The following is a 25,152-nucleotide window of genomic DNA, read 5'->3' on the forward strand; positions in this document are numbered from 1 at the left end:
GCCCAGGTGATTGTAAACATGTTGGGGCGTCACGTGACTGAGCTCCGAGCCGAGGTGCCTGAATTTGCGGTGTTGGGGATGAAGCTCCAAAGCACAGTACCAAGTTCCCAAGTAGTGGTTCTTCCAACAACCACCGTCCGCCACCTTTTCGATCTCCCCTTCGATCTCCCTCCATCACTCCCGGTGGTTCTTGGATCAATCCCCTGTTGAGACATTCATCTCGCACCCATTCCCCACAAAGAACAGTGGTTGTCGTCCCGCCTCTGTTGCAATGGCGACCTCAACCATCACCTTGGTTGTCGAACCACGAGGTATGTACCACCGCATCTTGCTCAAAGGTCTCCGCGGGAGCCTAATGCTCACATCTCGTTGCATCAGGAAAACCCATCAGGAATCTTCCCAAGGAAGTGCAGGTTGCTCCCAATGCTTCCGCGGACGAAATTTATCGCAAGCTCGCCGAGGCATCCGGCTCCTCCATCCATCGCCTGAGGATCACCAAAGGCAGCGATCGAACCGTAGTTCCCAACGCGACATCTGCCACTGTCGATGCCACCGGCCTCAAGGACAAGAGTGTCGTTCATGTGAAGGATCTCGGTACAGAGCGATCTCCCGTGTAGGATCAATCGCATCAACCCGCTGACCCCATTCCGTGACAGGCCCTCAGATCGCATGGCGCACCGTCTTCATCATCGAGTACCTGGGACCTCTGATCATCCCTGCATTGTTCCTGTTCCCTCTCCGTCCTTACCTCTATTATAATTTCGACCAACCCCTCCCGGACCCTTCGGACCTCCAGCTCCTCGTCTGCGCGCTGCTGACCATCCACTTCGCCAAGCGGGAGCTTGAAACCGTCTTCATCCATCGGTTCAGCAATGCGACCATGCCCGCCCGCAACATCTTCAAGAACAGCGCCCACTACTGGGTTCTCGCCGGTTTCAACATCGCCTACTGGGTCTTCCGTCCAGACGCTGCCTCCGCCACCACTCAGCCCAACCCCGCCCTCCTCTACACCGGCCTGGCTTTGTTCGTGTTCGGTGAATTGGCGAACTTAAACTCCCACTTGGTCCTGCGCAACCTGCGCCGCCCCGGTTCCACCGACCGGGGTATCCCGTCCGGCTTTGGGTTCAGCGTTGTCACCTGCCCCAACTATCTGTTTGAGATCACCGCTTGGGTCGGCGTTTACCTGGTCAGTGGGCTGAGCTGGAGCGTGCTGTTCTTTATCACCGTTGGCGGCGCCCAGATGGCAAGCTGGGCCCTGAAGAAGGAGCGCCGCTACCGCAAGGAATTCCCGGACAAGTACAAGCGCAAGCGGTTTGCCATGCTTCCTGGAATCATCTAGATGTGGAACGTGTCAGAATTCCATATGTACGTGCGATGACTGTCCTCCGGATGTACACGATGCGTTTTTTTTCTGTGTCAAGCTTTTGACATCTGACCGTTCACGACGGGGCTTCCTGGCAAGTCAGGCCGGCGAGTCAGCCACGAATGTGGCGCTGTCTTTCCAGTTGTAAACCAGATAGATCCATGATTTGGACGATTGACGATTCTGAAGATACCTCAGTCCTCATTCTCGAAGTGTCGTTATCATGATCGTATTATGTCGTCTCAAAATTACTCAGATAATAATGGTAATATTGTTGCATATCAGATGTCGGTAGATAGCACGAACGCTACACAGGATATACGAGATCCTACACCCAGAACACCAGGACAATAGAGGTCACAAAACACGTCACCGATGAAACCTAGAATCCAGCACAAAACGCCAGTAAGCAGACGGCCTCGTCTCACATTCTTAATATCGGGAGGGAAAGCGCCAAAGACGCCAATTCAATCGTTCTTCAATTTCTTGGCCCACAAATTGTAATACGGGTCCATCTCCTTCTCACAGCTGCGCTTGGGGTCCTTGTCGCAGCCAAAGAAGTGAATCAGAAGGTCTCCTTCCTTATACGTCCCGTCTAGGCTGGCTCCCGTGGAGTCTTTGCTGTAAGCGTTGATGACCCGTTGAGGAACCAGTGCCAGCCGGGCAAGCACCGTAGGATGCCATTGAACAATGTGGTCCTGAAAGGCGCAGTCAGTCTCTGCAGCATGTGTGCATTGCGGGTACGAGGAATAACCACCCAAAGGTCACTTACCAAAGCATGAATCTCCGCCTTTGCAAAGTTATACTGGCGATAAAGCGGGTCAAACCAGATATCGAGAAAAAACCGGGCGAATTCGCCTTGCTTGAGCACGAAGCTTCCGGAAGCCAGGTCCTCCTTGTCGGTAGATATGATCAAGTCGATATCCTCAGGTTTGAGATGCGCAAACGTCTTGATGATGCTGTCTGGCGGGACCACCGACACCTCCCTGAGCATCAGCGACTCGAGCTGGCTCTTGGCGAGAAGATGCGACTCCAGCGGTTTGTTAGGGTTCATGATGAGCGCATGCGCGTCGAGGTGAAAGAAATACTTCGAATAGGGATGCGATGCCATCGCATGGCGGACGGCGGGCACCACACCCCAGCTTCGGGGGGCACCCTCCAGCGAGGGTTCATAGTCCGACCAGTTTGCGAAGAAGTTGGTGTAGCCTGCGAGAGTGGTTAGAGGCGATTGGCCGTGCTGTCTTATGCGACTCGACTTACCGTGTCGTTTGGCATAGTCTTCTCTGTTCTTGATGATTTTCTGGATATAGTCGTCACTCCACAACGCCCGGTCTAGAACAGTGACTATAACGACGCTCGGTGTCCCGACCGGTACGGCTGTCGTTCCTGTGCTGGAGTAAAAGAGCTGTGACAGAAGAAAGAAGACCGCGAGAAGAGAGAGTCCAAGGATGGCGGCGGCTTTGAGGTGTCTCTTGCGCTGAAACGTAAACCGGGGAGCTCCCGAGTAGGGAGCGTGGAGATTCCTCCGCGGAGGTAAAGCGAACTGCATGATGCGGCCCGCGCAGTCGGTTTAGCGTGAGGTGTGTGTAGGAGATGCAGTCGCAGTCGATTAGAGCATGATCAAGAGAAAAGGAGGATCTCTTCCGCGGGACAGGAGAAGATCACAGCGTCGTATGGAAATGATTCTCAGGAACAAGGTGATTCTGCCGGATCCGGAAATTAACCGCGGATCATCGATAGCCCGGTGTATCCAGATCCAACTTGAAGTCATATCCATGTATCTGAATGCAAATGCTCTCGTTTACATATTCCTTGAGACATAACCACGTCATGATGATCGTCCATGGGTGGGTGTTGTAAGGGGTTGTAAAAGTATCGTATGCGGACCGCAACTGTCGATTCAATCCAAATAGTATTGACAAGTATAAATACACCGAAGAGCTATCATGCAAACAGGAAAAGTAACAGACATAATAAGGCTAGAACAGATGGCATCTCCGAGTCCTCGATATGAGTCGGAAATGGACCAGAGTCTAAATAGTAATACAGACGCCTCATTCATCTGGTCGCCGCAGACCAGAACAGACCACCCGCCCTGCGCATATTTCACCAGCAAACCCCCCTAATCTAGTTCCCTTGCCCTCAGTAGAGCTTTTCGTTGAAAATCGGCTTCGTGACCTCCTTGATATTGGTCTCATCGACGGCCTTCTCCTTCAGCTCGGCCTCCTTCTGCTTCACAAACTCTTCGAACGACAGCGGTTCAGGAAGGCCGAGGCGCTTCCGTTCTTGTCGGAACTGCTCCTGAATCTTGGGCGTCTGCATCACTCGCCATCTCAACTCCCATCCGAAAATCCCCAGCTCCTTAATGCGCCCCGGCCGATCATCCAACAGGTAGTTGTCGAGGCCGCCGGCCTTCCGGATCGTCCGCAACGCCTTCCGCGTGACCTTGATGTACAGATCTTCGCCGAGAGCTTCGCTGTAGAGCTTCTTCCGGCGCACGTTCGGCTTCCACATGCGGCGGGTTTTCCCCTCGTTTCTTCCCTTAGAGATCTTGTTTCCGAATTGGATCATGACACCTCCGTAGAGACCCGTGTTGGACTGCTTGTAGACATAGTTCGGGCCGTAGGGATAAGGCGGGATGTAGTCTGGTAATGTTTTCGTCTTCTGCGTAGGCAATGTCGTCGAGAAGGCGCGTTTCGAGGAGGACAGGGAAAGGTTGCGAAATGCCGCCGAGAGAGAAAAAGGGAGCGACATGGTCGATCGACTCTGCAGGGCCGCCATTGTGATGATCAGGAAGCCGACAAAATACCGACCATCACCGGGGGTCGAGAAGAAAAGGATTGGAGTGGTGTCGACAAAGAGCAAAGAGCAAACCGCCTGCGTGAATCCGCTGCGTTTGGATGGGCCGGAAAGTGGTGGTGGAAAGAATTTGGGGGTTGGGCTGACCGCCTTGGCAACGGACCACTCTCATTGATCCAGAGCCCTGGAGCTGCGCGCTCGAATTTCGGCCAGAAGCATCCATCCATCGCGATTACATCCTTCCAGTCCTCTTCAGGTGCCTACTCCGAGTCTGTGTTCTTGTGGGATTGCACACTTTCGTGTCTTTCTATTCCTTCCCCGTCCAATTCCAGTTACCGTCGCTACAAAGGCCTTCCAAGTGAGGTCGCAATCCCTTCACCATGGTCCAGATCAGTGAAGTGAAGGGCAATTCGCGCGAGAACCGGACAGCCGCGCACACGCATATCAAGGGTCTGGGTCTGCGCGCTGATGGCACTGCCGAAGCTTCTGGCGATGGCTTCATCGGTCAGGCGGCCGCTCGTGAGGTATGCGATCTTTCCCCTCCACCTGTTGTGATGGAGACGATAGTATCTGACTGGACTTCTCCTTGACAGGCCTGCGGTGTCGTAGTGGATCTGATCAAAGCGAAAAAGATGGCTGGCCGTGCTGTTCTCTTGGCCGGTGGCCCTGGTACTGGAAAGACGGCCCTGGCCCTTGCTGTGTCCCAGGAGCTGGGAACAAAGGTCCCCTTCTGTCCGATCGTCGGCAGTGAGATCTACTCTGCCGAAGTCAAGAAGACTGAGGCGCTGATGGAGAACTTCCGGAGGGCGATTGGTGCGCAATGAGAAACCGAATCATTGACCTGAGTATATTTTGGAGCTGACGAGTCACTAGGTCTTCGTGTGCGCGAAACGAAGGAAGTCTACGAAGGAGAAGTGACGGAGCTGACGCCCGAAGAGACCGAAAACCCTCTGGGAAGCTACGGACGGACGATTAGCCATCTCATTATCGGACTGAAGTCCGCAAAGGGTACTAAGAAGCTGCGGCTTGACCCCAGCATCTACGAGGCCATCCAAAAGGAGCGAGTTACTGTCGGAGACGTGATCTACATCGAAGCGAACACTGGAGCGTGCAAGCGAGTGGGACGGTCCGATGCCTATGCCACCGAATTCGATCTTGAGGCAGAGGAATATGTCCCCGTGCCAAAGGGCGAGGTCCACAAAAAGAAGGAGATCGTGCAAGACGTGACGCTACATGATTTGGATATGGCCAACGCCCGGCCACAAGGCGGACAGGATGTGATGAGCATGATGGGGCAATTGATGAAGCCCAAGAAGACGGAAATCACGGACAAGCTGCGCCAGGAGATCAACAAGGTGGTCAACCGCTACATCGACCAGGGCGTCGCGGAGCTTGTCCCCGGTGTTCTCTTCATTGACGAGGTATGGTTTTCTCCTTTTCACACCTCCTCAGTCCAACAACTAACGTCAACGTTAGGTCCACATGCTGGATCTCGAATGCTTCACATATCTGAACCGGGCCCTTGAGTCCAGTATCTCGCCGATTGTCATCCTGGCTTCCAACCGCGGCCACACCGTCATCCGTGGCACTGACGACGTCAGCGCCGCCCACGGCATCCCTTCTGACCTCCTCGCCCGTCTCCTCATCATCCCCACTCACCCCTACAGCCCCGACGAGATCAAGACCATCATCCGCCTGCGTGCCAAGACGGAGGGCCTCAACATCACCGACCCTGCTCTTGACAAGGTCTCGGAACATGGCAGCAAAGTCAGTTTGCGTTACGCCCTGCAGTTGCTGACCCCGGCCAGCATTCTGGCGCGCGTCAACGGACGCCCGGGAGGTATTGAAGAGGCCGACGTCGCAGAGTGCGAGGATCTCTTCCTGGATGCGAAGAGAAGTGCTGCTATTGTGAGCCAGGAAGGCGAGAAGTTTCTGTAAGGACTGGTGTCATTGTCAACGGAGTGGTTGGTGTTATGAATTGTTTTGGGTTTAGAGAAGACAGTGGGAACTTTATGGAAAACTAAACAATCCGTATACCTGGTGAAGTGTGACGATGGGTTTTTGTATGGCCTGGCAAATGATTCATCCTAGCTGCTTTATGTTAATATCAACAATTTTTACTCTAGCGGATGCTTCTGTGAACTTTTACATAGGGATCTCCGGTGTCCAGGTCGATTCAAGTAGTAGAGGACACTGGTCTGGTCCAAGTCTTGCGCAACAAAAGCCAGCAAATCTCACAAATCAGAACGTACGCACGAATGAAGCTAAGTATAGCTCTAATGAAATGATCGCTCAAGCTCAAATGCAATGTCTCCGTCGAGCCCTCCATGAGATCTTTATGATGGATAACCTTGAACGGAAGGTGAACTCCAAAGTGCTCAGTCGCGATTTCCAGACCGGCACTGACTGAATCCTCTAAGAAACCGCGTCCCGACCAGCGGCAGCCATAACTCAATCCGCGCTTGTTCTGGATGGATGAAAGGCGACTCTGTACATGGAGAGTTGCAGGGGTCGGCTCGAGATCAGTGAACTCCCAGACCGCGTGGACGAGGCGCGGATGTGGTGGTGTAAACGGGTTTATCGTTATGAATACGCGGCCGAATAGACAAACCGGGACGTCCTGGAGAGCGTTCACGTTATATGTGAGCGACGATCTGAGTGAGACCGAATCAGGGTTTCGTCGGTCTGAGTGGTTCGGAGATTGCGCGGGAGACATGATGTAGTTGCAGGCAGGCCATGAGTGATCTAGGTCCGGTGCAAGCTGGTGGAAGGGAATGAACGAGTTTAGATTGTGCATCAGAGGATATTCTGCATGTCTACTTGCAGAGTAGTCGGAGTGCAAGACCGAAATGTTTGGGCCCGCGCGTAGGTCCTGCAGAATCTCCTTCTCGTCTGAATCTACGTTCAAACGGAGAATCTTCAAGGTTTCTCGGCCGTCGATGGCGAAAACAATATGATTGAAGCAAAGTTCATGGCCATATTCTGTCAGCACTTTATATCTATCCTTTCCCAGTCGTTGTATCTCTTGGACTCTAGTGCGAAGGTGCAGATTCTCCGAAGGGAGAAGCTTGGCCATGGTTTGGGTAAGCTGGCTGACTCCTGTATCAATTCGGCGCCATTGAGGTATAGTTTGCCATGTGCAAAAGAACTTGTGATCGTTCAGACTGCGAACGAGTGCTTTCATGGGAAATTTCGGGAGAGCCTTTAGAGCATTTGTCCCCCAGAGCACTGAAAGCAGGGATGAGAGATAGCGGTTGAAAAAGCTGGTGGAGTATCTCTCGCTTGTAAGATATTCATCCGCGTTGAGGCATACAGATAGTTTTTCGAGCTTTCTAGACGAATGATGTTCTGAAAGAGCATCTATGCCGAAGTACTTGAACCATATGACGTCGACCAGCGTGCGATATGTTTCTATGTTGAACAGAACCCGAGGGTTGCGAAGGATCCCCATGGTAATACCACTTCCCCATTCAAAGGTGGTAGTCCCATCTGATGTGCTCAAGTTGAAAGGAATTGCAGACGTGGAGATTCCAAGATGTCGAAGCAGCGATATGAGGTTGGCTAGATGTATCGTCAGTTCTGAGGTAGCAAGTATATGGTTATAAGAGCACTGACGAGAAGTCTCCGCGTTGAAAGTTGGGGCCTCTGTATTTATAAGTGTCTTGTTCCCACCGTCCTCGAGCCAATATTCTTTGATACGGCCGCCTAAGGCGGAGGAAGCTTCGAATAGATGGACGTCATGAGCACTGTTTTGAAGAGCCCAGAAACAGGTGGTTCCTGTAAAACCACCTCCGATGATGGCAATACGTTCGGGCTGGAGGACCGGCATGGGAGCAGAAGTGAGACGGTCAATTCGGCCATCTAGTAGGAAAGATCCACCAAACTGAAGAGAGGGTCAAGTGCTTTCTTTCAGGACTCCGAGGAGCTTGAACAGCCCATGAAGTACGATAACGGACGTCTCGCCCTTCTATCAGCTCCAGCAGAGACACTTGCGACTGTTCAAAACGGCCATAGATGGCTGTGCAAGAAAAGGAAGAAAGATCCAGGAACTTCCCAGTTGCTGACCATCAGGATTTGCGTAGGTCTGGTTCTCTGCTGACCAGATCAGATGACTGAGTCAGCAACGCAGGACCCCTCAATCGGAGATATCAGGAGAAGGGGGCACCAATTGACTAGGTAGGTCGGTTGTCCAGCATTGGAATAGTAGGGAACCTAGGTAGTATGGTCACTCTCGGCAGACGGAGCCCAGAGACGAATATAGTTCGGGAGTGATACAAGGGGAGGCGCAGCGAAGAAGAGGAATCCGGGGTAAAACACCAATTGTCGGCCATGACGTATGCAGCTTCCCTTGCTTATATGCGATAATATTGTATGCGATCACTACCACATGTATCTTATACACCTCCCGACCGAAGTAGCTATGAGGAAGGATATCTCTAAGCTCCTTCCCCTATTCACATCATCCACCAGAATGGGTAGAAGAGGGAGATAAAGGACACCAATCTGAGACACCATCATTAACCTGTGGGGACATACTGGGTCCGCCGTCCTTCATGATAACAACGAAGATCCATCATCAGCGTCGTCCCTGGACTGCTTAATCGAGAGGCCTTGGGATTCATATTTTATAGTTACTAGGTACCTGATAGCTTAGTTACCTACTGCTGTTAACTATATAAAAACGATCACCTGGCTCAAAGTAGATTACTTATTCCGGCTAGCCCTCGGTATCACGTGAGCCTGACGCCGTCCGAGAAACCAGCAGCCTAGAGGCCAACCACCCTACCACCACCACCACACCTCCTCTGCTGGGCATCTACAACACCCCTCCCACCATCATGTCGAACCCGTTAGACACCGACGCCGGCTCCGAGCTGTTCAGCAGCTACGAGACCGAGCTCAAGCTCGTCCAGGCCGACCTCAACCAGAAGCTGGACCAGATCTCCGAGTCGAGCGGCGGGGAGGAGCGCAAGTCCGCCATCCGCCAGGCGGAGCGCGCCCTCGACGAGGCCACCGAGCTGCTCGACCAGATGCGCATGGAGAAGCAGAACATCCCGTCAGCCGCGCGGTCGAAAGTCAACGCCCGCTTCCGCAACTACTCCACGGACATCGACGAGGCCAAACGCAAGCTCAAGTCGCTCTCCGACGACCGCCGTGCGCTATTCGGAGACCGCTACACCGACGACCCGCAGGATGCGCACCTCGAACAGCGCCAGCAGCTGCTGTCCGGCACGGACCGGCTGGAGCGCAGCTCCGCCCGGCTCCAGGAGAGCCAGCGCATTGCTCTCGAAACCGAGGACATCGGGCGCAACACCCTGGCCGATCTGTACCAGCAGCGGGAGACGATTGAGCACGCCCGCTCGGGTCTGCAGCAGAGCGAAGGCTACGTGGATACGAGTATTAAGACATTGCGGGGCATGGCCCGTAGGTACTGGCTCCTTCCTGTCCGTGGATCGTGGAACCCGTTTTTGCTGACCGCCGAACCCGTAACAGGATGGCTACGAATCGGATGATCTCCATTGCGATCATCACCGTGCTGATTCTGTTGATTGTCGGCGTTATCTACAGCAAGTTCCATTGAGCGTTCGGTCGAGCAGGCGTTGATGGGAGTTTATGTTGCCTTTCCTATTCCTTTTTTCTCACGACATATTACCGCTGATTTCGCGATCGGGGCAGACACCCCTGGAATGTTGTATGATAAGATTTATTCCTGCAAGCACGACCTAGACATGGTCCTCATAAACCTGTCATTTCGAACGAATGCACCATCTTAAATTTGACCGGGGTATCATAAGTATCATAACACTATAATCCAAAACAAGTAAAGCACGCAGAACGCAACATCTCAGACACCAATCCTTAATTCATAATCCGCATCGCCCCAAATGCAACATTCACCACGACGCCCACAAAAACCGCCAGCCCCTTCCGCCAGCTCCAAACCCCCTCCTCGCGGCGAAGCCACATCGCACACCCCACCGGCCAGAAGAAGCCCATCACTGCACCCCAGAGCATATCATCCATCGCACCGCGAGAGCCCGAGCCAAACCCGCCGTCGTCGTCCGCAAACGACGGGGCTCCCGTCACCACCGGGACGCACCGCCCCCACCCACGCCTGCCGCCATAGCCGACGACCCCTCGTCCATCCAGCGGTCCTCGAGCTCGCGCAGCTCCGCGCCCCGTGGGCATCGTGTCCCGGGGTGCGCGACACAGACTGAATGGCCAGGAACTGGGACCGCAGCGCCGACACTTCGGCGGGTGTGAACCCGGCCGAGAGGAGGCGGTCGAAGCCGCGCGGCGCGGGCGTCGTGGTAGAGGGCTCTGCGGGGTGCGAGCTGGCGCCGGTCATCTTCGGCGCGTGCGACTCGTCGTCTGCGTCCGCTTGCTGTTGGGTGATGGTGGAGGCGACCGCGGCCTCGGCCTCTAGGTCTGCGGCGGAGAGGACGATGTCGCCGATTGAGCAGTGGATGTACAGGCGTGGAGCCTCCCGCACGGGGGCCTTGCCCTTATCTTTTGCCTTGGGGGTGTCCGTGGCATCGCTGTCGGCGGGGATGGGCGATCGGGTAGGCGACGGAGGGAGTTTGAGCGACACGGAGAGCGCGACGGAGTCTTCGAGTCCACGGCCAGCGTAGATGAGACGGAGTCGGTGCGAGGAGAGATCGGGCGGCAGACGAGTGCGAATCAATTGCTTGACACCTGCTGCGGTGGTGGTGTCTGGAGATAAGACATCGAGGGGGAGGTCGGGGATCGACGCGGAGAAGCGGATGGTGAGAAGGAGAGGCTCCTGAGCGGGAGGTTCCTCGTCCCTGAGGATATCATCCGGGGCGAGGAACTTGGAAGCGGACATGATCCCGGATGATGAGGAGGACTTGGAGAGAGATGTTGGGGTCGGGGTCGGTCGATAAGGCGGAAGCGTCATACTAGCTGGTCTCCGATCTCAGCCACGTGATGTATCTAGCCACAACGGCATAAGGACGAATTCAATTTCCATGGTTCATGTATCGATAGAACTGCGTTTTGGTGTGCTCTGAATGCTTTACATTATCATTGCTTATTATGAAGTATTGGGACGGTAGGACAGGAGTTGCGATCGTGGCGGAAAATTACATCCGGACTACGAGGAATTGATTTGCGAAAATAATCAAGGAAACAGCAATTGTTCGTCACAAAATTTATTATTCTGGTATCATGATAGCGCTAACCGGGCTGACGGAAGCGCAGCTCTATGGGAACGGACAGCCATCCCCGGAATATGTGCGACAAAGAAGACCTGAAAAGAATGTATCGCGGAGTGGGCTCATAGCCCGGGAATCAAAGGTGTATCGGCAATGGCGCATAGAAAAATCAAACCCCAAAAGACAAGTTACTCGAGAACGCCGTCCGAATGCCTGGTATGCGACTCCGACAAATAAAAAGAAACATAGTACAGTACAATCGGCTAGACCATGAACGATTCGCCGCATCCGCATTGTTCCTCTGTAAACAATCACGTTAGTAATGCCATTTCCTGAGGGGCCAGTCATACGGCGGGAAACTTACTGATATTGGGGTTTCGGAAAACGAATCTCCGGCTCAGCTTGTCCTCTTGCCAGTCCATTTCACTGCCAATGATGCTGAATAGTGCCTTGCTGTCAATCAGCACCTTCACTCCGTCCTGCTCCACAACCTCGTCGAACATCCCCGGCTTCTCGACGTATTCCAGATGGTAGGCAAGGCCAGAGCAGCCACGGTTCTTCACGCCAACCCGGATCATCTTGGGCTCGGGTTGGGACAGCAGCTTTCGGAGCTGCTCGACGGCAACTGGAGTCAGCTTCATGGCCGCCTTCCGGGGACGAAGCTTCCTCCGGGGCTTTTCCGCGGGCTTTGCCGCCGTCGAGGCGGAGCTGACGGGTTTCGACTTCTGCGCCTCGCCTTCCCGGAGACTGACATTGGAAGAAGCCTCTTGCTTCTTAGGAGCTTGCTGAGAGGGGGATTCCCAGAGGGAAGGGAACTCGGCGGAGATGGAAGTGTCGGAGGATCCAGGGCTGCGAGGCGGAGGGAACGACGTCGGCAAGGTATGGGGGCGATATGCGGTGGCCGTCTGCATGTCACGCTTGGACGAGCGGTGTGCATTTCCGTATGAAGAGAATAGACGAAGGGACGGCGTGGAACGAGTGGTGGGAAGACTCCGGACACAGCGCAGCATCGTGGCGGATGATGTCACCGGAGACTGGAAGGTCGCTTTGCAGAACGACATGGTCGACAATGATCTATCGTAATGGAAGAAGAAGATGAGTTCTATTCGAATATCGCGATGAAAGACAGAGATTCCATGGACGTGGGGGGTTTTGGGTGGTAGAGTAGATAGTAGTGGTGAAGATGGAGAGAAGAAGTCGGGGAGTTTGAGCGGGTGTTTTTGAGGCGGCGGTCGGTTAGAGTCACCCGGGCCACCGGCCAATCAGCGTCGAGGTGTTTCTACACAACTGTAAAGTGGCGCCACTACAGTCCAGCACAAGATGGAATCAGATGATGTTCAACGTTTTCTGGTTGAGAAATCCCGTGCCAGAGATGGAGAAGCTTTTCACTGGCGGGGAACTACTCATCCGTGTGCCTGGAGAGGTGTCATGATCGTTCCGACCGGTTCTTCTTCGTGATGCCTGAGGCAGAAATATCAATGATGACTAATACCTCATCAAGGTTCTCGTCTGATTTATCAGCAGTCGGAGCGTACGGTAGTTACTTATTGCGACACTACTAGGTACCTAACCTAGGTACTCGTGGAGGAAATGCTTTGGAGTAGTTGAGTAAGAGTAACATATCATTGTTGACTAGCGATACTAGTAAGGTACCTCAGTACCTGGCGTCGGTACCCCTGAGCATTATGTCATACATATGAAGCATGGCGTGCAGAGATAATATATATCTCCACATGGTCTGTCTTAGTGAAGGCACTACACTATCCCTCAGTCCAGGTTGTATAATTTATCTAGGAACAACCAGTATATACTCGTAGATGTTATTTACTATATGACTACCTATTATTATAAACCTGATTCAAGGATCTATTGTATATGTACGATTAGCGACGAACCCGCGGCCCGTTTAATAAAATGTGGCTCATGCGCCATGGCGTTGCGTGGCTGGTGTGGGTTCCTCGCCCAAACAGGCAGCAAAAAGGCCGAATACGACGACGTGGTGTCAATGAGGACAAGAAGAATAAAGAAACCATCGATCAATTCCCATCCTCTCCCCTCCGTATTCCTCCCCCCTCCATCGCCCCTGGAATTGGTTTCTCTTCTTCCTGTGAGCGGCAGCGAACGATGATCCCATGTTGTCATCATGGAGTCCCCTTTAACCCAGCAAAGTAGACCTGAAACCTTCAAGCCGAAGATCGTTCAACTATACGAGAACCTCTTCCAGGTATCCCGCCTCCCTCCAAATTCCCCATCCCGATCGCTTCAATTTCTGATCTCCTGTTAGACCTCCGATTATTCAGAACCCTCCGAGGGCTTTTGGAGGGAATTCTTTCTGTTGCCGCCGGATCGTGGCCAGCTCAATTCCGTACTCGACAAGATTAGTCCCGATGACACCCTCAACTTGCAGGTTGTTTCCCTCATGCTGGGCTATAACATTGCCTACTCCGAACCTATACTGACTTCAGTCGCTAGGTCCAAACGCAGCAACTCTTTGCGCGGGCAATCCGCGAAGCTGCCTCAGGCTCCAGCCCGGTAGACTCGTACGCCCTGGAGGTAAGTCGTGACCTGACAACTGTCTATCATGATCAATGACTGAATAGTATCCTAGACCCTGACGGTTTTTCTGGCCTGTGTACTGAAGAAAAAGTACACTAACCCCAGCTCGGATGTCATCACAGTCCTTGCGGGTCTCGACAATGTCGACCAGGTCATGTCCCAATTTGTCACCATGTTGGATGGTACCATTCGCAACGGTAGCAGTGGTGAGTAATCAAAAGACTATACTGTCACGCAGTATTAACTGGCTTTAGTCGATCTCCGAGTCAAGGCGATTAGAGCAGCTATCGCAATGACCAGCGGGGCATACAAGACTAGTCTTGTCTCGTACTTCACTCATCGCGACTTGTTCCCTTCCCTCATGAAGGTCGGCAACCAACTTACCCTGCAGAGGCTGCCCCCAGCTGACCATCTGTCCAGTTCGTCCACGAGTCAGAGACTCCCATGCAGGTCTTTGAGCCTTTTCTTCTCCTGGGCCTCCTAGCAAACTACAACAAGTTTGAGTTTCAGAACCCATATCAGCTGCGTCTGGATGACTTTGTCAACGAGTCGAGCATCCAGAAGATTGTCAAGGCTGTGGGCCTGTCGTGCGCTGCCCTTAGAAACGGCTATGTGGCTGTACAGGATGATTCCCCCGAGGGCTGGACCCTGATCAGTACTTTGATCTTCTTTGGACTGGGTGTGTTCAACCCTAGTAAACGGGAAAAAGCCACTCCACCTACCGCGGACGAGGCCAAAGAGATATTCGCGACACTGTATGACTATCCCTGACGTCGAGAGTCCACCCTGCTAACGGTATCAGACCGGCCCAGCAAGCAGCTATCCTTCTGGCGACGTACGACTTTGCCAACGCGAACAAGCTCTTCGGCTACCATCTTCTGACCGCAGCCCCAGAGAAGGACAATGAAGAGTCACCCTTCGCAAGCTTTCTCTCCATAACCTCGTACCTCCTACAGCATGCCTATCGGTCTCCGAGAGTTGCGCACTACGCCGAACTCAATCTTTTCACCCTCCGCATTCTCGCCGAAGACTCGAGCCTGTGCAAGCACCTCTGCAGCGAGGACACCAAAAGAAAGGTCCGGCTCTGCCGGCAAAGACAACCGTATCTACCTCTCGTCACAGGCGAACGGGTCCTAGCCACCGCCATATTCGACATCATGATCGATACCATCACGCACAATCTACGGCGCCGGCTCGACGTCGACATCTACAGGTAGGGACATCCCCTCCCTGACTTAAACCTGGCCGTCGAAGACTAACCAACGCAGTCAATCGATCGCAATCCTTCTCCGCCTTCTCACATACCTATCCATGAACAAGATCCGCCTGACATACCACTGGTCGGAACTCTGGCGCACCCTGCTCTCTCTGATGCGCTTCCTCACCACCTACGTCTCCGACCTGTCCTGCCACCCGCACATCAACACCCTCACGACCACCCTCGTCGACCTGATCGCCCTCTGTGTCTCCACCGGCGACACCTTCCTCCCCGACCCAGCCTCCTACGACGACCTCTTCTACAAGCTCGTCGAGACCGGCCCCATCATCACCAAGTTCCGCGACGTCTACTCCCTGAAACCGCAGCCCACCGCATCCGCCGCCACGGCCGCATCCAAACTCCCCGACCCCCACGCGCCGACTACCAGCGACATCCACGTCGCCGCCATCGACACGCTGATCTCCGTCTCCACCCATTTCTACACTCTGCTCTTCAACCCAGACCAGAACCCCCAGGCCGCCGGCGACTCCCCCGCGCCCGTCCCCGCGAACCTGAAGAAGAACCTGAGTCCGCGCGAGGTGCACCGCATCATCAAGCAGGGCTACGAGACGCTGAGCATCCAGCCGCCCGATGGGCTGAGCGCCTGGACGCGGTGGCGCGAGACGGACTGGAAGACGGAGTTGAAGCGCGCGGCCCGGTGTGCAGTCGATGACGGCCGGCAGCTGGTTGCGTAGGCGCCTTGCTTCGTGTTACTGTTGCCTCTTTTGTATAGGAATCAGCTGGCTGTTGTTCCTGTCCTGTTGTCAGAAATGTACATGTTGATAGTGGTGGTGGAAATGCATTTCTACTGTATACTTCCAAGGTGCTCGTCCGCACGTGTTTTCATGAAATCGCGCGCAAAAGAAAGAATCATTCTGTCCATAAAACTAGCAATCCTCTAATGTTACAGATTGGACCCATCGTTCGCCGTAAATCCGCAAAAGAACCCGTATCCCTACCGGCGCATCGCAGCTAATTAATACTAAACACCTGGATGAAACGAAATCAGAACGTCCCCGCCGTGTCCGGTCTCAAACTAGACGCGATGTCGCAGTTCCCGGGGTCGGATTGGCAACGCCACGGGACTTCTCGATGTACTCGTTGCTTGCGGTCTGGTACCGAGTGGCAAAGTACTCGGCGGAGTTTTTGCTCAGCCACAGCGTGAACTTGGAAAGCTCCTCACGGAGACGGTTGGTGGACTGGAGGTCCATATTCGTCTGGGCGATGAGTTCGGGCATGGTGGCTGTTCCATGTCAGCTCAAGTTGTCCATCGGCTCGAACGACGGAAGAAAGAGGGACATACCAAAAAGACGCGTCAGATGCTCTGCACCATAGGTATCTAGGGGCCCCTTGCCGGCCAGCTCGCCGGTCGACGCCTCCCACTTCTTCCGCACCGCGCGGTACTGTTCGCGTTCAAATCGGTACAATAGAATCTTATCGAGCGACTTGTCGAAGTACTCCTTGATTCCCATGACGACCTCTTCCAGGACATCCACCTCGGCTTCACTTGCGCGCTTGGTCTTCTCCTCCGTGAGGTAGTCCTCCAGGATTTGATTGACGGAAGCCTTGGCCGGCAGAGCTACCACCTGCTGATTCTTCGTGACGTTCTCCCAGTCGTCCACAAGAAGCGACTTTAGGTTATCGGGCATGACAATTCTCACAGATGGACGCGTGTAGAAATTGTCCTCCTATAGCGCATTAGCCAGGTTCTGCAGGCTGCATGCCCCGTTGATGTACACAGGTCCGCAGGTAGTAAAGGCCGCGATCTAAACTGACTTACCTTTTCTATGTCATTGTCTCTCCCTCTCTTGGTCCCGCGGGCGGAAACGGACATCTGTCGTTCCTCGCTCCCCCGGGCCGAACTGCGATCGGAGCCCCCTCGCTTCTTCGCCGAAGCCTTGGTTGATTTCTGGCGAAAAGCAGCCTCCGCCTCACGGCGGAGCGTGGTGGCGAGCTCCCGGTTCTCCTCCGTGAACTTGCGGAGGCGATCTTGTGGCACCCAGTCATCCCAGCTGGAGCGGGGTCAGCACAGTCCTGCGTACGGGAACGAGATGGGTGGAGAGGCAGTCCCCGTGTCTGGCGACAGGGCGAAAACCAAAGCATGCAGATGGGATCAAAGGACAGCGAAACAAAGGGCATACGCACGTGTTTTTCCAGCCCTTGTAGTGCACGAGATACTCGTGCGGGCTCTTGCGGTCGTCGGGGTCGGTGTGTCTGGTATCAAGGATCTTGGCCTCGTACAGAATCTCATGGTGGAAGCAGAGCACACGCTCGTCCTTGTGGTAAGTCATTTGACTTGATGGCGCCATGATGAAGATGCCGGAAGAGATGCACAGATCGAAAATCGATCGCGGTAGAAGAGAAGAAGGAAGTCGGCTGCTGAAGTCCCAGCCACTGACTAAAGTAGCCGCAGGTTGGAAGCCAGATCAGCTTCAAGCAGCACGTGCGGGAGTCTTGGACGGCAATGAAAGAAGGCCAAGTCGGCAATTGTTCGAGATTGCCAGACTGCGGTCGTCAACGCGACTTTTCAAGAGTGATCTTTGGCTTCAAGTCTCTCTCAAGACTGGTGTATCAGCACGGTGGCTTTAACACATGCGAGCCAGAGATACAGGATGGTGGCGGGATTCGGGGCGAACAGCACACCAGAGATGCCGTGAAGTAAACCTTGCTGCAGACCGACAGCGCGTAAGATGGCGACTACGCGAGGAAGAAGACGGAAAGACGAGACCAAAATATGGTGTTGTAGAGGGTGAGCTCGTGGTTATCAGTCTGGCTGTTGGCGCGTTGGGAGAAAAGAAAGGGAAGCGGAACCACTTGATTTGGTAACGCGTGTTTTCCTTGTCCGCCCAACCCGCCATCTTCAACTTCCTCTTCTTCTTCTCCCTCCCATTCTGCTCGACCCGCTTCTCCTCCCCGACTGTTGGACTAGACTAGCTGGACTGTGGATTCTCTGCTACATCTTCTGTTACGGTCTTTGGGGTCTTCTTCGTCCATCGTCCACTTGTTCAACCCACAACTCATGACGACAGGGCCCCATAAAGAGGAGAGTCAATCGATTAATATCGCAAGGAAGAGGGGATAGAACAATTCAGTTTATCTGTTTCATCATGGCGCCGTCCGAGACCTCCATTCTCAGCAATTTCCTGCTGTCTCCGGCGTCCTTGCCAACGGTCATCTCGTTACAACAGTTTACAGACCTCTTCCCGAAAAGGCTCCGGTCTCATCCGCAGATCAGAGTCCTCTATCGCGAGCTGCAACAGGTTCGCGAGCAAGACATGGACCTGGTCAATAGCAACATTGACACGGAAGCCCGCCAAGGGGAGAACCAAAAAGCGGAGCTGCGCCGATCCATCATGAAAACCGGCATCGATGGCGTGAGTATCCACGACCAACGCGAAATGGACGTGGACGTCCAGCTCTTCGGACAGCCGTCCACTGCGGCAGGAAACGATTACCATTCGGTGTCGAGTCTCCTTTCGGCGATGGAGTCGGCGTGCGCCAGCGTTGAAAGTGAGATCGCCGAAGTGGACCAGAACGCGTCAACTCTCCTTGCTGAACTGAACACCACCGCTGGTGAGCTAAGCGACCTTCGATATGGGAAAATGCAAGGCCCTGCGGGTACCACCGGTGAAGAAGTCGTGAAGGAAGCTATCAGGGGCCTCAAGAACCTCGAGGATGCCTGTTATCGTGAACCTTAGGCCTACCAACGGCGTCTCGGGAGGGGTAATGTTTCGCGCTCCGTTTGTCGCGTAACACCAAACGGGGCTCGAATGACATACATATTCGAAGCGCCTTGGCTACGTGAGTATCTCGCTACTATGCGATGCCTGGCGAGGTATTGCCATAGGGTTGGAATGGGTCTTGACCAGACTGAAGTGAGAAGTACACCACGAGGAGGACTATCTCAATCCAACTGACACGGCTGATGCCAGAGATTAGCGCTCTAAGAGGCACCATCAATTCGATTTGCCTAGGCTCTTCAAAGACTCCAGATGACCCTGGCTCTACACTGATCCTTATCGCGGCTCCAGGGGCCGGGCGCTGTGACACTCATTGACTTGCGACAGCGATAGAAGATGTATCTTGACACTATACGCCTGGCGAGTCGGTGGAGAGTAATTTGCGAATAAATAGCAAATACTGAGAATGTATGCTAGAATGCACCAACTTTTGTTCATATAGAGATAGCGATGCGATAAGATCATGTGGGGACACGAACGCGCCAAGTCGCGTCTTTTCATCCGCAACTTCCCCGCGTCAGAATTGCACCGAGTACACTGAGTACAGTCCCAAACATCCACGTCCAACGAGTTATAACCCTGGCTAGTTGACTCGACACAAGAATAACCACTATATCATACCTCAATATGCCATCGATTCCTCTTCACCCGCGCGCGTCCGCCTCGACCAATTCCCTGACGAACCCTCTCCCTCCGCTCCTCCAGACGCCGTCCGGTCTGGCAATTCTCGAGCTCCAAGGCACCATCAACGTTCCCTCGGAGGAAGGCCAGGGCAATGGCCCGGAACAAGAGCGGATGGACGACTCCTCCGATCCAAACGCCCTCACATTCGAGACCCCCATCGGCAAGCTCATGTTCCCGGACTACTGCCCGCAGACGACGCCGCCGGAAGACACCAAGTGGATGAAGCGGGTCTACCTGTTCGTCGGGCGATACCAGCGCATGACAGGGGAGGTGAAGAAATTGGCGCAACCACTGGCCGTGGTGCAGCGGCGCCCGCAGGCGGATCTGGCTGAGGCGGAGGGTGAGCAGTTGGAGATTGTGGAGATTGTCAAGTACAGGCTGCTGTTTAAGAACCGGCCGGAACCTGTCAATGATGTTTGATTAGGGACGCCGCTCTAATTTACGTGATCGGGGCTCCGCGACTCGGGTTCTACGACGTTGGCTGTTGCACTCGCCTGTCTGCACATCGTCACGTCGAAGAGAGGTCCGGACAGACACGACGCAACTTTCGACCATGAACACTGCAAAACACAGGCTACCGGCGATCGTGTGTCATCTCGAGGTGACCTAATCCGGTTTCCACTTGGTAGGGACGGGCGACATGAGAGCGAGTTGAGGAGCGAATTGCAGTCTTCTGATCCAGGACGGGGATTTCTGGGACTTGTTCTCGATGATTACGGGACTACTTGGAGGAAGAAGGTACTGCTCATCGCAGCCTCTAGGTACATGCTGGATCTATTTACAGGCATTTCAGAAGACAGTGTGATGGCAGAGACGAAGCTGCAGAAAGCTCTGTGCTTCAGCTATCTTCTGGAGATGAGTAGCTTAGATGTATGAGTGAATAAGTCAGCACACGTATTCTAGTACAGCCAGGTTTTGAACGAACTCGCTCATACACAAACCCTACAAAACTTTACTTTCCATATAATGCATATTCTTTTGTTCATTGTATACTCCGGAACGATACCGACAAACAGACGACAAAAGAGATACCCGGGCGGAACCCGGGCGCGGGGAGATTCCGCACTGCTTCTCCAACACGACATGCATTGAGGGGAAATACACAGTCTCAACCGGTTGTATACGCAGACCAGCATCTGGATATATCCATGCCATACCTGATTGCATTGCGATTGCTCGATGTAAAAGCCGCAACAACACCACCAGCCTCATCCGCCCCCAATATCCGGCTCTAACCGGCCCGATTTCCGTCGGATCTAGACTGGGAGTCCAGGGGGGGCCATGTCCATTACCCGACTGTACCCCGCGTAGGTAGCAGAGAGACGTTCGTGGAGAACACAGAGGGGAGGTATAAATGACCCGACGGATCCTCCTCCGCGGAAGGGTTCCCCCTTCGACTCCCACTACGATTGCTCCCTTGTCCCACCTCCGTGTATCTCGGTACTCTCGCTCTTCTCCCCCTCACTTCTTACATCGACTCAGTTCGCAACCGACAACCACAATGGCCCCCATCGAGCGTATCACTCTCTTCAAGATCCCCAATGAGGCGGACCGGGACCGCGTCCTGGAGCAGTACAAGGTGTTGGCGAAGACGGCTGTGAAGGTGTGTATTAACGACCTGGACTTGTCCAGGAGAGCGCCGGTGTTAACAGGAGATGACAGGATGGCAAGCCCTACATCCTTAGCGCTGCCGTCGGCGCCTCCATCCCCGATCCCCGCAACAAGGGCTTCAACATCTCCGTCAAGACGACCTTCGCGTCGATGGAGGACATGCAGTACTACGACAACGAGTGTGAGGCGCACAAGGCCCTGAAGGCCGTGGCTGGTCCCGTGCGCGAGGACGTCCTGACCACGTTCTTCGAGAACATCCTGTAAATAACATTCTTGTGTGTATGGAATTATGATGATTTAAGCTATGAGGATCTATGAGGGTAGAACATGATAGACATCTTGTTTCGAATGAACCGCTGCAAGAAGATAATATCTATTCCATGATATACACTGCATACCATGTATGCATCGGGATCCGTTCCGCGTAGCCTAGGTAGGCAGCCCACATCGCAAATCGCAAACCGCAAGACCATCAAAACAACCCGTCAGACACAGTCGGACAAAACCAATCAACCAACAAAGATTTGAGCAGTTGAGCATTCAACATAGAGGAGACGACACAACCAGTGCTACACCAATACATGACATGAAGAAATATCGCATACAATGCCTGATCATACCTGGCATTCGGACCAGAATCGAGTTGGCAAGTCGAAGAAGATGGTGATACAATGTTAATCTCGCCTTTGCTGCGGATGGCAACGTCGAATATGATGACCCTAATCAAGAGCCCTTCGGAGATCGTTCCATTTCTGCTGGAGGTTCTCGTACTTCTCGTGGACCTGGACACACTGTTAGTGTATACCATCGAGGAAAGGCCATGATCCTTACCTCAGCCGATTCCATCTTGGTTTGGACGAGCTCCTTCTCCATCTCCGCCATCTGTTCAACCAAGGACCGATTCTCGTTCTGCACCTCCAGGTTCCGTTTCATGATGCGGTCCATTTCAGTCCGAAGCTTCTCTTCCACCTCGGCTGGCTGCTTGTCCACCACATTCTTCAGCTCCGTGACTTGCATCTTGAGCGCATCATTCATGTCGGTCAGTTCTTCATTTTCGACCTTCAGGTGGATGAGTTCCGAGGCAAGCTGAACGTGTTCCTTGTCAGAGGCTTCCGCCTGCTCTTCAAGTAGCCGAACGCGAGCGCTCTGCGTCGCCACAGTGTACCTCAGGGTTTCTAGCTCCTGCTCGCGCTCCTTTTCTGACCGTACTTTCTCCTCCCATTCAGCTGTATACGCACGGATGGTTTCAGGCTCCAGCACAATGGCACATGCATCTTGGACTAGAATGTCGGCACGATAGATCTCCTTGTCAGCGGCTCCCGAGCTGCCAAAGAACCCAGACTCCAGGATCGAGGACGGCGATGGCTGCTTGTCAATATAGACGTCAAACAACCGCTCCTTGAGGAATGTCGTCAGCGGGGTCATGTCTTTCATGCCTAGAAGAGTTTCCGCATTTCGGCGCATAATAGCAAGCGCGAACTTCAAAATGGTAGTCTCCAGTCCCTCCTCGAAGATGAGGTCATAGACGCGAAGAACCAGCTGCAAGGGAAACCGGTAGGCGAAGAGGGTCAGGAACCACTGAGTTGCGTACAACTTAGGATTGACCCCACGCCGATGAAGGTGACAGCAGAGGGCGGGCTCCATATCCTCAAGAAGACGCTCAAAGAGATACAGGCTCCTGTGAAGTCCGGGCATGTCCTGGATGAACATCTCTCGCAAGCCGTAATGGTTCATTAGCCTGACAAGAAGCGAGAATGCCTCTACCTCGTCCATCTGAAAGGCATTAGCATTTGACTTCGTGTCAGTAGGGCGCAGGGGTAAAGCCTACGTTGAATAACAACGGCATAGCGATAAAATTCATGCCCTGGGCATATCCAACAGCCTCGTCATACAATGCGTATGCCTTGCATAAGCCAAATAAACTTTCCTGATTTCCCTGCGAGACAAAGTAGCGAGAATAGCTGGTGCGAGCTCCAAGGTCGCGTCGGATAGCCTTTTCTAGCTTCTGCAAAGCAGCTGCATCCTCCTTTGCCTTCTTCTTTCGAGCTGCCTCGCTAGCCGCTTGCTCCTTGGTCAACTTCTCGGGATCAACTTCGTGCGAAGGACTCGGTGACGTTCCATTGATCGATTGGGCCACGGAGGCTGAGCGTTCTGAACGAATAGACGAGCGAGACGACGAAGCCACTGAATCCTTTTCTGCGCTGCCATTGAGAGTGCCATTGGGGGACCGTGGCTTTTCCTTGTCGGTGCCCCGGGCAACGAGCTCCCTGTAAGTGTCCTCAAGCTCGGGGTTCCTGCTCTCGGCCAGGACTTGCCAGATGACACCTCGAATAGTCTGGGGAATTCCTCGTTTGATAGCCGCGTTCAGTTCTTCCGCATGGGCGCCTTTCAAAGCCTGGGCACCATGATTGACCAATTGTTGCCACATCTCCCAGTCCACAGGGGCCGATGCGTCCGTTGCCGAAGCTGAGAAGCCGGACACTGTCCCAGGCGCGAGATTGGGGTTGACGGTTGAGGGGACATTCGGCGGCGAAGTTGCCGAGACTGGCGCGGAGTCATTCACGCCTTCTTCAGGGATGCTTGGAGGAGGGCTTCCGGCGGAATGACTGATACTTCCACGTCCTGACGCGACACTTGCACCGTCATTCTCCGGAACTAGACCTTCCTCCCGCATTCGAAGCATCTTGAATTGATCCTTCAGACTATTCACCCTCGGTCTTCTGACACCATCTGCATCGTCTCCATCTGGGAACCGGCCGGCCAGTTCTGGGTTGCTGGAGAGTGTCGATACAGATGCGGCGGTGTTCCGACGGTTGGTTTGCGGCGGAGGAGGCGACTTCACCTCCCGATTTCCTGTAGAGCTTCGAGACAGCCATGCGAAGGGTCCGGTGAGTTTGCGGGATGGCGGTGGCGGAGGAGCGGCAGGCGCTGGGTTCTTATTGACCGGGAGGAGGGGCCCACGGCACGGAGGGGAGATTACCGGACAACCCCTGCAGGCGGGAGCCCTGTGTCGATGTTGAGTCCCTGGAGGGTAACGGGGGTGGAGATGTGAGCTTGAAATCGTCGTTTCCGTCTTCGGGTCCGTCTTCCTTGCCCCCGCCGGCCAGGTTTACCTCGTCGAGGGATGTGGTGGACAGACGGTGAGCCGTCAACAAGGGAGACTTGTGAATCTTCTGTTTGCGAGGAGTTTCCTCCGATTCCGACGGTCGATCTGAAAGAGCATCTTCGGACTCGATATCTTTCTTCTCCTCGTCTTGGGAAGCAGGAGGTAATTGAGGGGGAGGTGCCGAGGCGCTTGGAGGGCTGTCTGTTAGAGATCGCGTGGAAGCACTCTGTGGAATGGAAACGGAGAGCGTATTAGGGGCTTCGGGGGCGTCATCGAAAGCATCCTAGATTACCATATGGTCAGGGTCATTTCCCTTTAGGAAGACATAAGTGTTTCGGACTTACCCCTTCGTAGTCTTTACTATTCCGTCGGGAAGACATGATAAATATCTCGACCAACACAGGTCACGGAGAGTCGTAGGTGGGACGAAAGCAACACGACTAATGAAAAGTTCGAGCCGGGGTAGTTCGCAATCAACGCGATACTTAACGGGGAGGCGAGATCGACGATAGGGAGGTCGGATTAGAACGGCAGGGCCATGATAGGGATGGTAGGGAGGGAACACGCGGAAGCCACCAGGGTGAAACGGGACGAGACGATGAGGGTCCGGGGGAGTATGAGGAGTCAGAACGAGGAAAATTGGCGCACCACAGCCGTGACAGAGTCCCCCAACCACCAGTGGAAAGGGAAAATGGATAGCGATGGAGGTGGAGGGGAAGAAGGAGAGTTGTTGGAACAGAGAGAAAGAGGGAGTCAAGGAAGATGAGGGCTTGGCGGGTCTCGACCCCGTTAATTTCCATTATTTCCCCCATGGTTGATCTCCCTCAACGGTCGTCTACAAGTATACTTGAGTCTACTGA

The 25,152-nt window shown here is 53.9% G+C and overlaps 14 protein-coding genes across 14 annotated transcripts; 7 read left to right on the top strand and 7 right to left on the bottom strand.

Annotated features, from left to right (window-relative positions):
* Positions 1 to 271: 271 nt before the first annotated feature.
* Positions 272 to 1,339, top strand: ATEG_03993 (trans-2-enoyl-CoA reductase (NADPH) TSC13; the record flags this gene model as incomplete). Its single annotated transcript, XM_001213171.1, has 3 exons — positions 272 to 311; positions 379 to 594; positions 657 to 1,339. The coding sequence occupies 3 exons, from the start codon at positions 272 to 274 to the stop codon at positions 1,337 to 1,339; spliced, it is 939 nt and encodes a 312-aa protein (XP_001213171.1).
* A 619-nt stretch (positions 1,340 to 1,958) lies between these two features.
* Positions 1,959 to 2,912, bottom strand: ATEG_03994 (putative alpha-1,6-mannosyltransferase subunit; the record flags this gene model as incomplete). The annotated part of the gene is made up of 2 exons (XM_001213172.1): positions 1,959 to 2,569; positions 2,624 to 2,912. 2 exons carry the CDS (start codon positions 2,910 to 2,912, stop codon positions 1,959 to 1,961), a joined length of 900 nt encoding a protein of 299 aa, XP_001213172.1.
* A 593-nt stretch (positions 2,913 to 3,505) lies between these two features.
* On the bottom strand, positions 3,506 to 4,144 carry ATEG_03995 (mitochondrial 54S ribosomal protein bL28m; the record flags this gene model as incomplete). The annotated part of the gene is made up of 1 exon (XM_001213173.1): positions 3,506 to 4,144. The coding sequence occupies one exon, from the start codon at positions 4,142 to 4,144 to the stop codon at positions 3,506 to 3,508; it is 639 nt and encodes a 212-aa protein (XP_001213173.1).
* Positions 4,145 to 4,794: 650 nt separating this feature from the next.
* rvb1 (RuvB family ATP-dependent DNA helicase pontin) lies at positions 4,795 to 6,100 on the top strand (the record flags this gene model as incomplete). Its single annotated transcript, XM_001213174.1, has 3 exons — positions 4,795 to 4,975; positions 5,036 to 5,583; positions 5,639 to 6,100. 3 exons carry the CDS (start codon positions 4,795 to 4,797, stop codon positions 6,098 to 6,100), a joined length of 1,191 nt encoding a protein of 396 aa, XP_001213174.1.
* Positions 6,101 to 6,338: 238 nt separating this feature from the next.
* On the bottom strand, positions 6,339 to 7,991 carry ATEG_03997 (uncharacterized protein; the record flags this gene model as incomplete). The annotated part of the gene is made up of 1 exon (XM_001213175.1): positions 6,339 to 7,991. One exon carries the CDS (start codon positions 7,989 to 7,991, stop codon positions 6,339 to 6,341), a length of 1,653 nt encoding a protein of 550 aa, XP_001213175.1.
* Positions 7,992 to 9,000: 1,009 nt separating this feature from the next.
* ATEG_03998 (v-SNARE protein VTI1) lies at positions 9,001 to 9,936 on the top strand (the record flags this gene model as incomplete). Its single annotated transcript, XM_001213176.1, has 2 exons — positions 9,001 to 9,586; positions 9,731 to 9,936. 2 exons carry the CDS (start codon positions 9,001 to 9,003, stop codon positions 9,934 to 9,936), a joined length of 792 nt encoding a protein of 263 aa, XP_001213176.1.
* A 242-nt stretch (positions 9,937 to 10,178) lies between these two features.
* ATEG_03999 (uncharacterized protein) lies at positions 10,179 to 11,009 on the bottom strand (the record flags this gene model as incomplete). Its single annotated transcript, XM_001213177.1, has 1 exon — positions 10,179 to 11,009. One exon carries the CDS (start codon positions 11,007 to 11,009, stop codon positions 10,179 to 10,181), a length of 831 nt encoding a protein of 276 aa, XP_001213177.1.
* Positions 11,010 to 11,600: 591 nt separating this feature from the next.
* isa1 (Fe-binding Fe/S cluster assembly protein ISA1) lies at positions 11,601 to 12,398 on the bottom strand (the record flags this gene model as incomplete). Its single annotated transcript, XM_001213178.1, has 2 exons — positions 11,601 to 11,638; positions 11,702 to 12,398. The coding sequence occupies 2 exons, from the start codon at positions 12,396 to 12,398 to the stop codon at positions 11,601 to 11,603; spliced, it is 735 nt and encodes a 244-aa protein (XP_001213178.1).
* A 1,082-nt stretch (positions 12,399 to 13,480) lies between these two features.
* Positions 13,481 to 15,846, top strand: ATEG_04001 (ARMH3 family protein; the record flags this gene model as incomplete). Its single annotated transcript, XM_001213179.1, has 8 exons — positions 13,481 to 13,561; positions 13,622 to 13,744; positions 13,810 to 13,890; positions 13,946 to 14,099; positions 14,148 to 14,260; positions 14,314 to 14,648; positions 14,696 to 15,106; positions 15,162 to 15,846. The coding sequence occupies 8 exons, from the start codon at positions 13,481 to 13,483 to the stop codon at positions 15,844 to 15,846; spliced, it is 1,983 nt and encodes a 660-aa protein (XP_001213179.1).
* Positions 15,847 to 16,404: 558 nt separating this feature from the next.
* Positions 16,405 to 17,460, bottom strand: ATEG_04002 (MRG family protein; the record flags this gene model as incomplete). Its single annotated transcript, XM_001213180.1, has 3 exons — positions 16,405 to 16,839; positions 16,932 to 17,163; positions 17,297 to 17,460. The coding sequence occupies 3 exons, from the start codon at positions 17,458 to 17,460 to the stop codon at positions 16,405 to 16,407; spliced, it is 831 nt and encodes a 276-aa protein (XP_001213180.1).
* Positions 17,461 to 18,258: 798 nt separating this feature from the next.
* On the top strand, positions 18,259 to 18,849 carry ATEG_04003 (Cnl2/NKP2 family protein; the record flags this gene model as incomplete). Its single annotated transcript, XM_001213181.1, has 1 exon — positions 18,259 to 18,849. One exon carries the CDS (start codon positions 18,259 to 18,261, stop codon positions 18,847 to 18,849), a length of 591 nt encoding a protein of 196 aa, XP_001213181.1.
* A 669-nt stretch (positions 18,850 to 19,518) lies between these two features.
* ATEG_04004 (Ctf8 family protein) lies at positions 19,519 to 19,995 on the top strand (the record flags this gene model as incomplete). The annotated part of the gene is made up of 1 exon (XM_001213182.1): positions 19,519 to 19,995. The coding sequence occupies one exon, from the start codon at positions 19,519 to 19,521 to the stop codon at positions 19,993 to 19,995; it is 477 nt and encodes a 158-aa protein (XP_001213182.1).
* A 1,081-nt stretch (positions 19,996 to 21,076) lies between these two features.
* On the top strand, positions 21,077 to 21,450 carry ATEG_04005 (Dabb family protein; the record flags this gene model as incomplete). Its single annotated transcript, XM_001213183.1, has 2 exons — positions 21,077 to 21,178; positions 21,238 to 21,450. 2 exons carry the CDS (start codon positions 21,077 to 21,079, stop codon positions 21,448 to 21,450), a joined length of 315 nt encoding a protein of 104 aa, XP_001213183.1.
* Positions 21,451 to 21,905: 455 nt separating this feature from the next.
* Positions 21,906 to 24,672, bottom strand: ATEG_04006 (putative GTPase activating protein (Gyp5); the record flags this gene model as incomplete). Its single annotated transcript, XM_001213184.1, has 5 exons — positions 21,906 to 21,968; positions 22,018 to 22,959; positions 23,015 to 24,039; positions 24,167 to 24,575; positions 24,637 to 24,672. The coding sequence occupies 5 exons, from the start codon at positions 24,670 to 24,672 to the stop codon at positions 21,906 to 21,908; spliced, it is 2,475 nt and encodes an 824-aa protein (XP_001213184.1).
* Positions 24,673 to 25,152: the final 480 nt, after the last annotated feature.

This window comes from Aspergillus terreus, genomic scaffold (genome assembly GCF_000149615.1).
Source record: "Aspergillus terreus NIH2624 scaffold_5 genomic scaffold, whole genome shotgun sequence".
NCBI classification, from domain to species: Eukaryota; Fungi; Ascomycota; class Eurotiomycetes; order Eurotiales; family Aspergillaceae; genus Aspergillus; species Aspergillus terreus.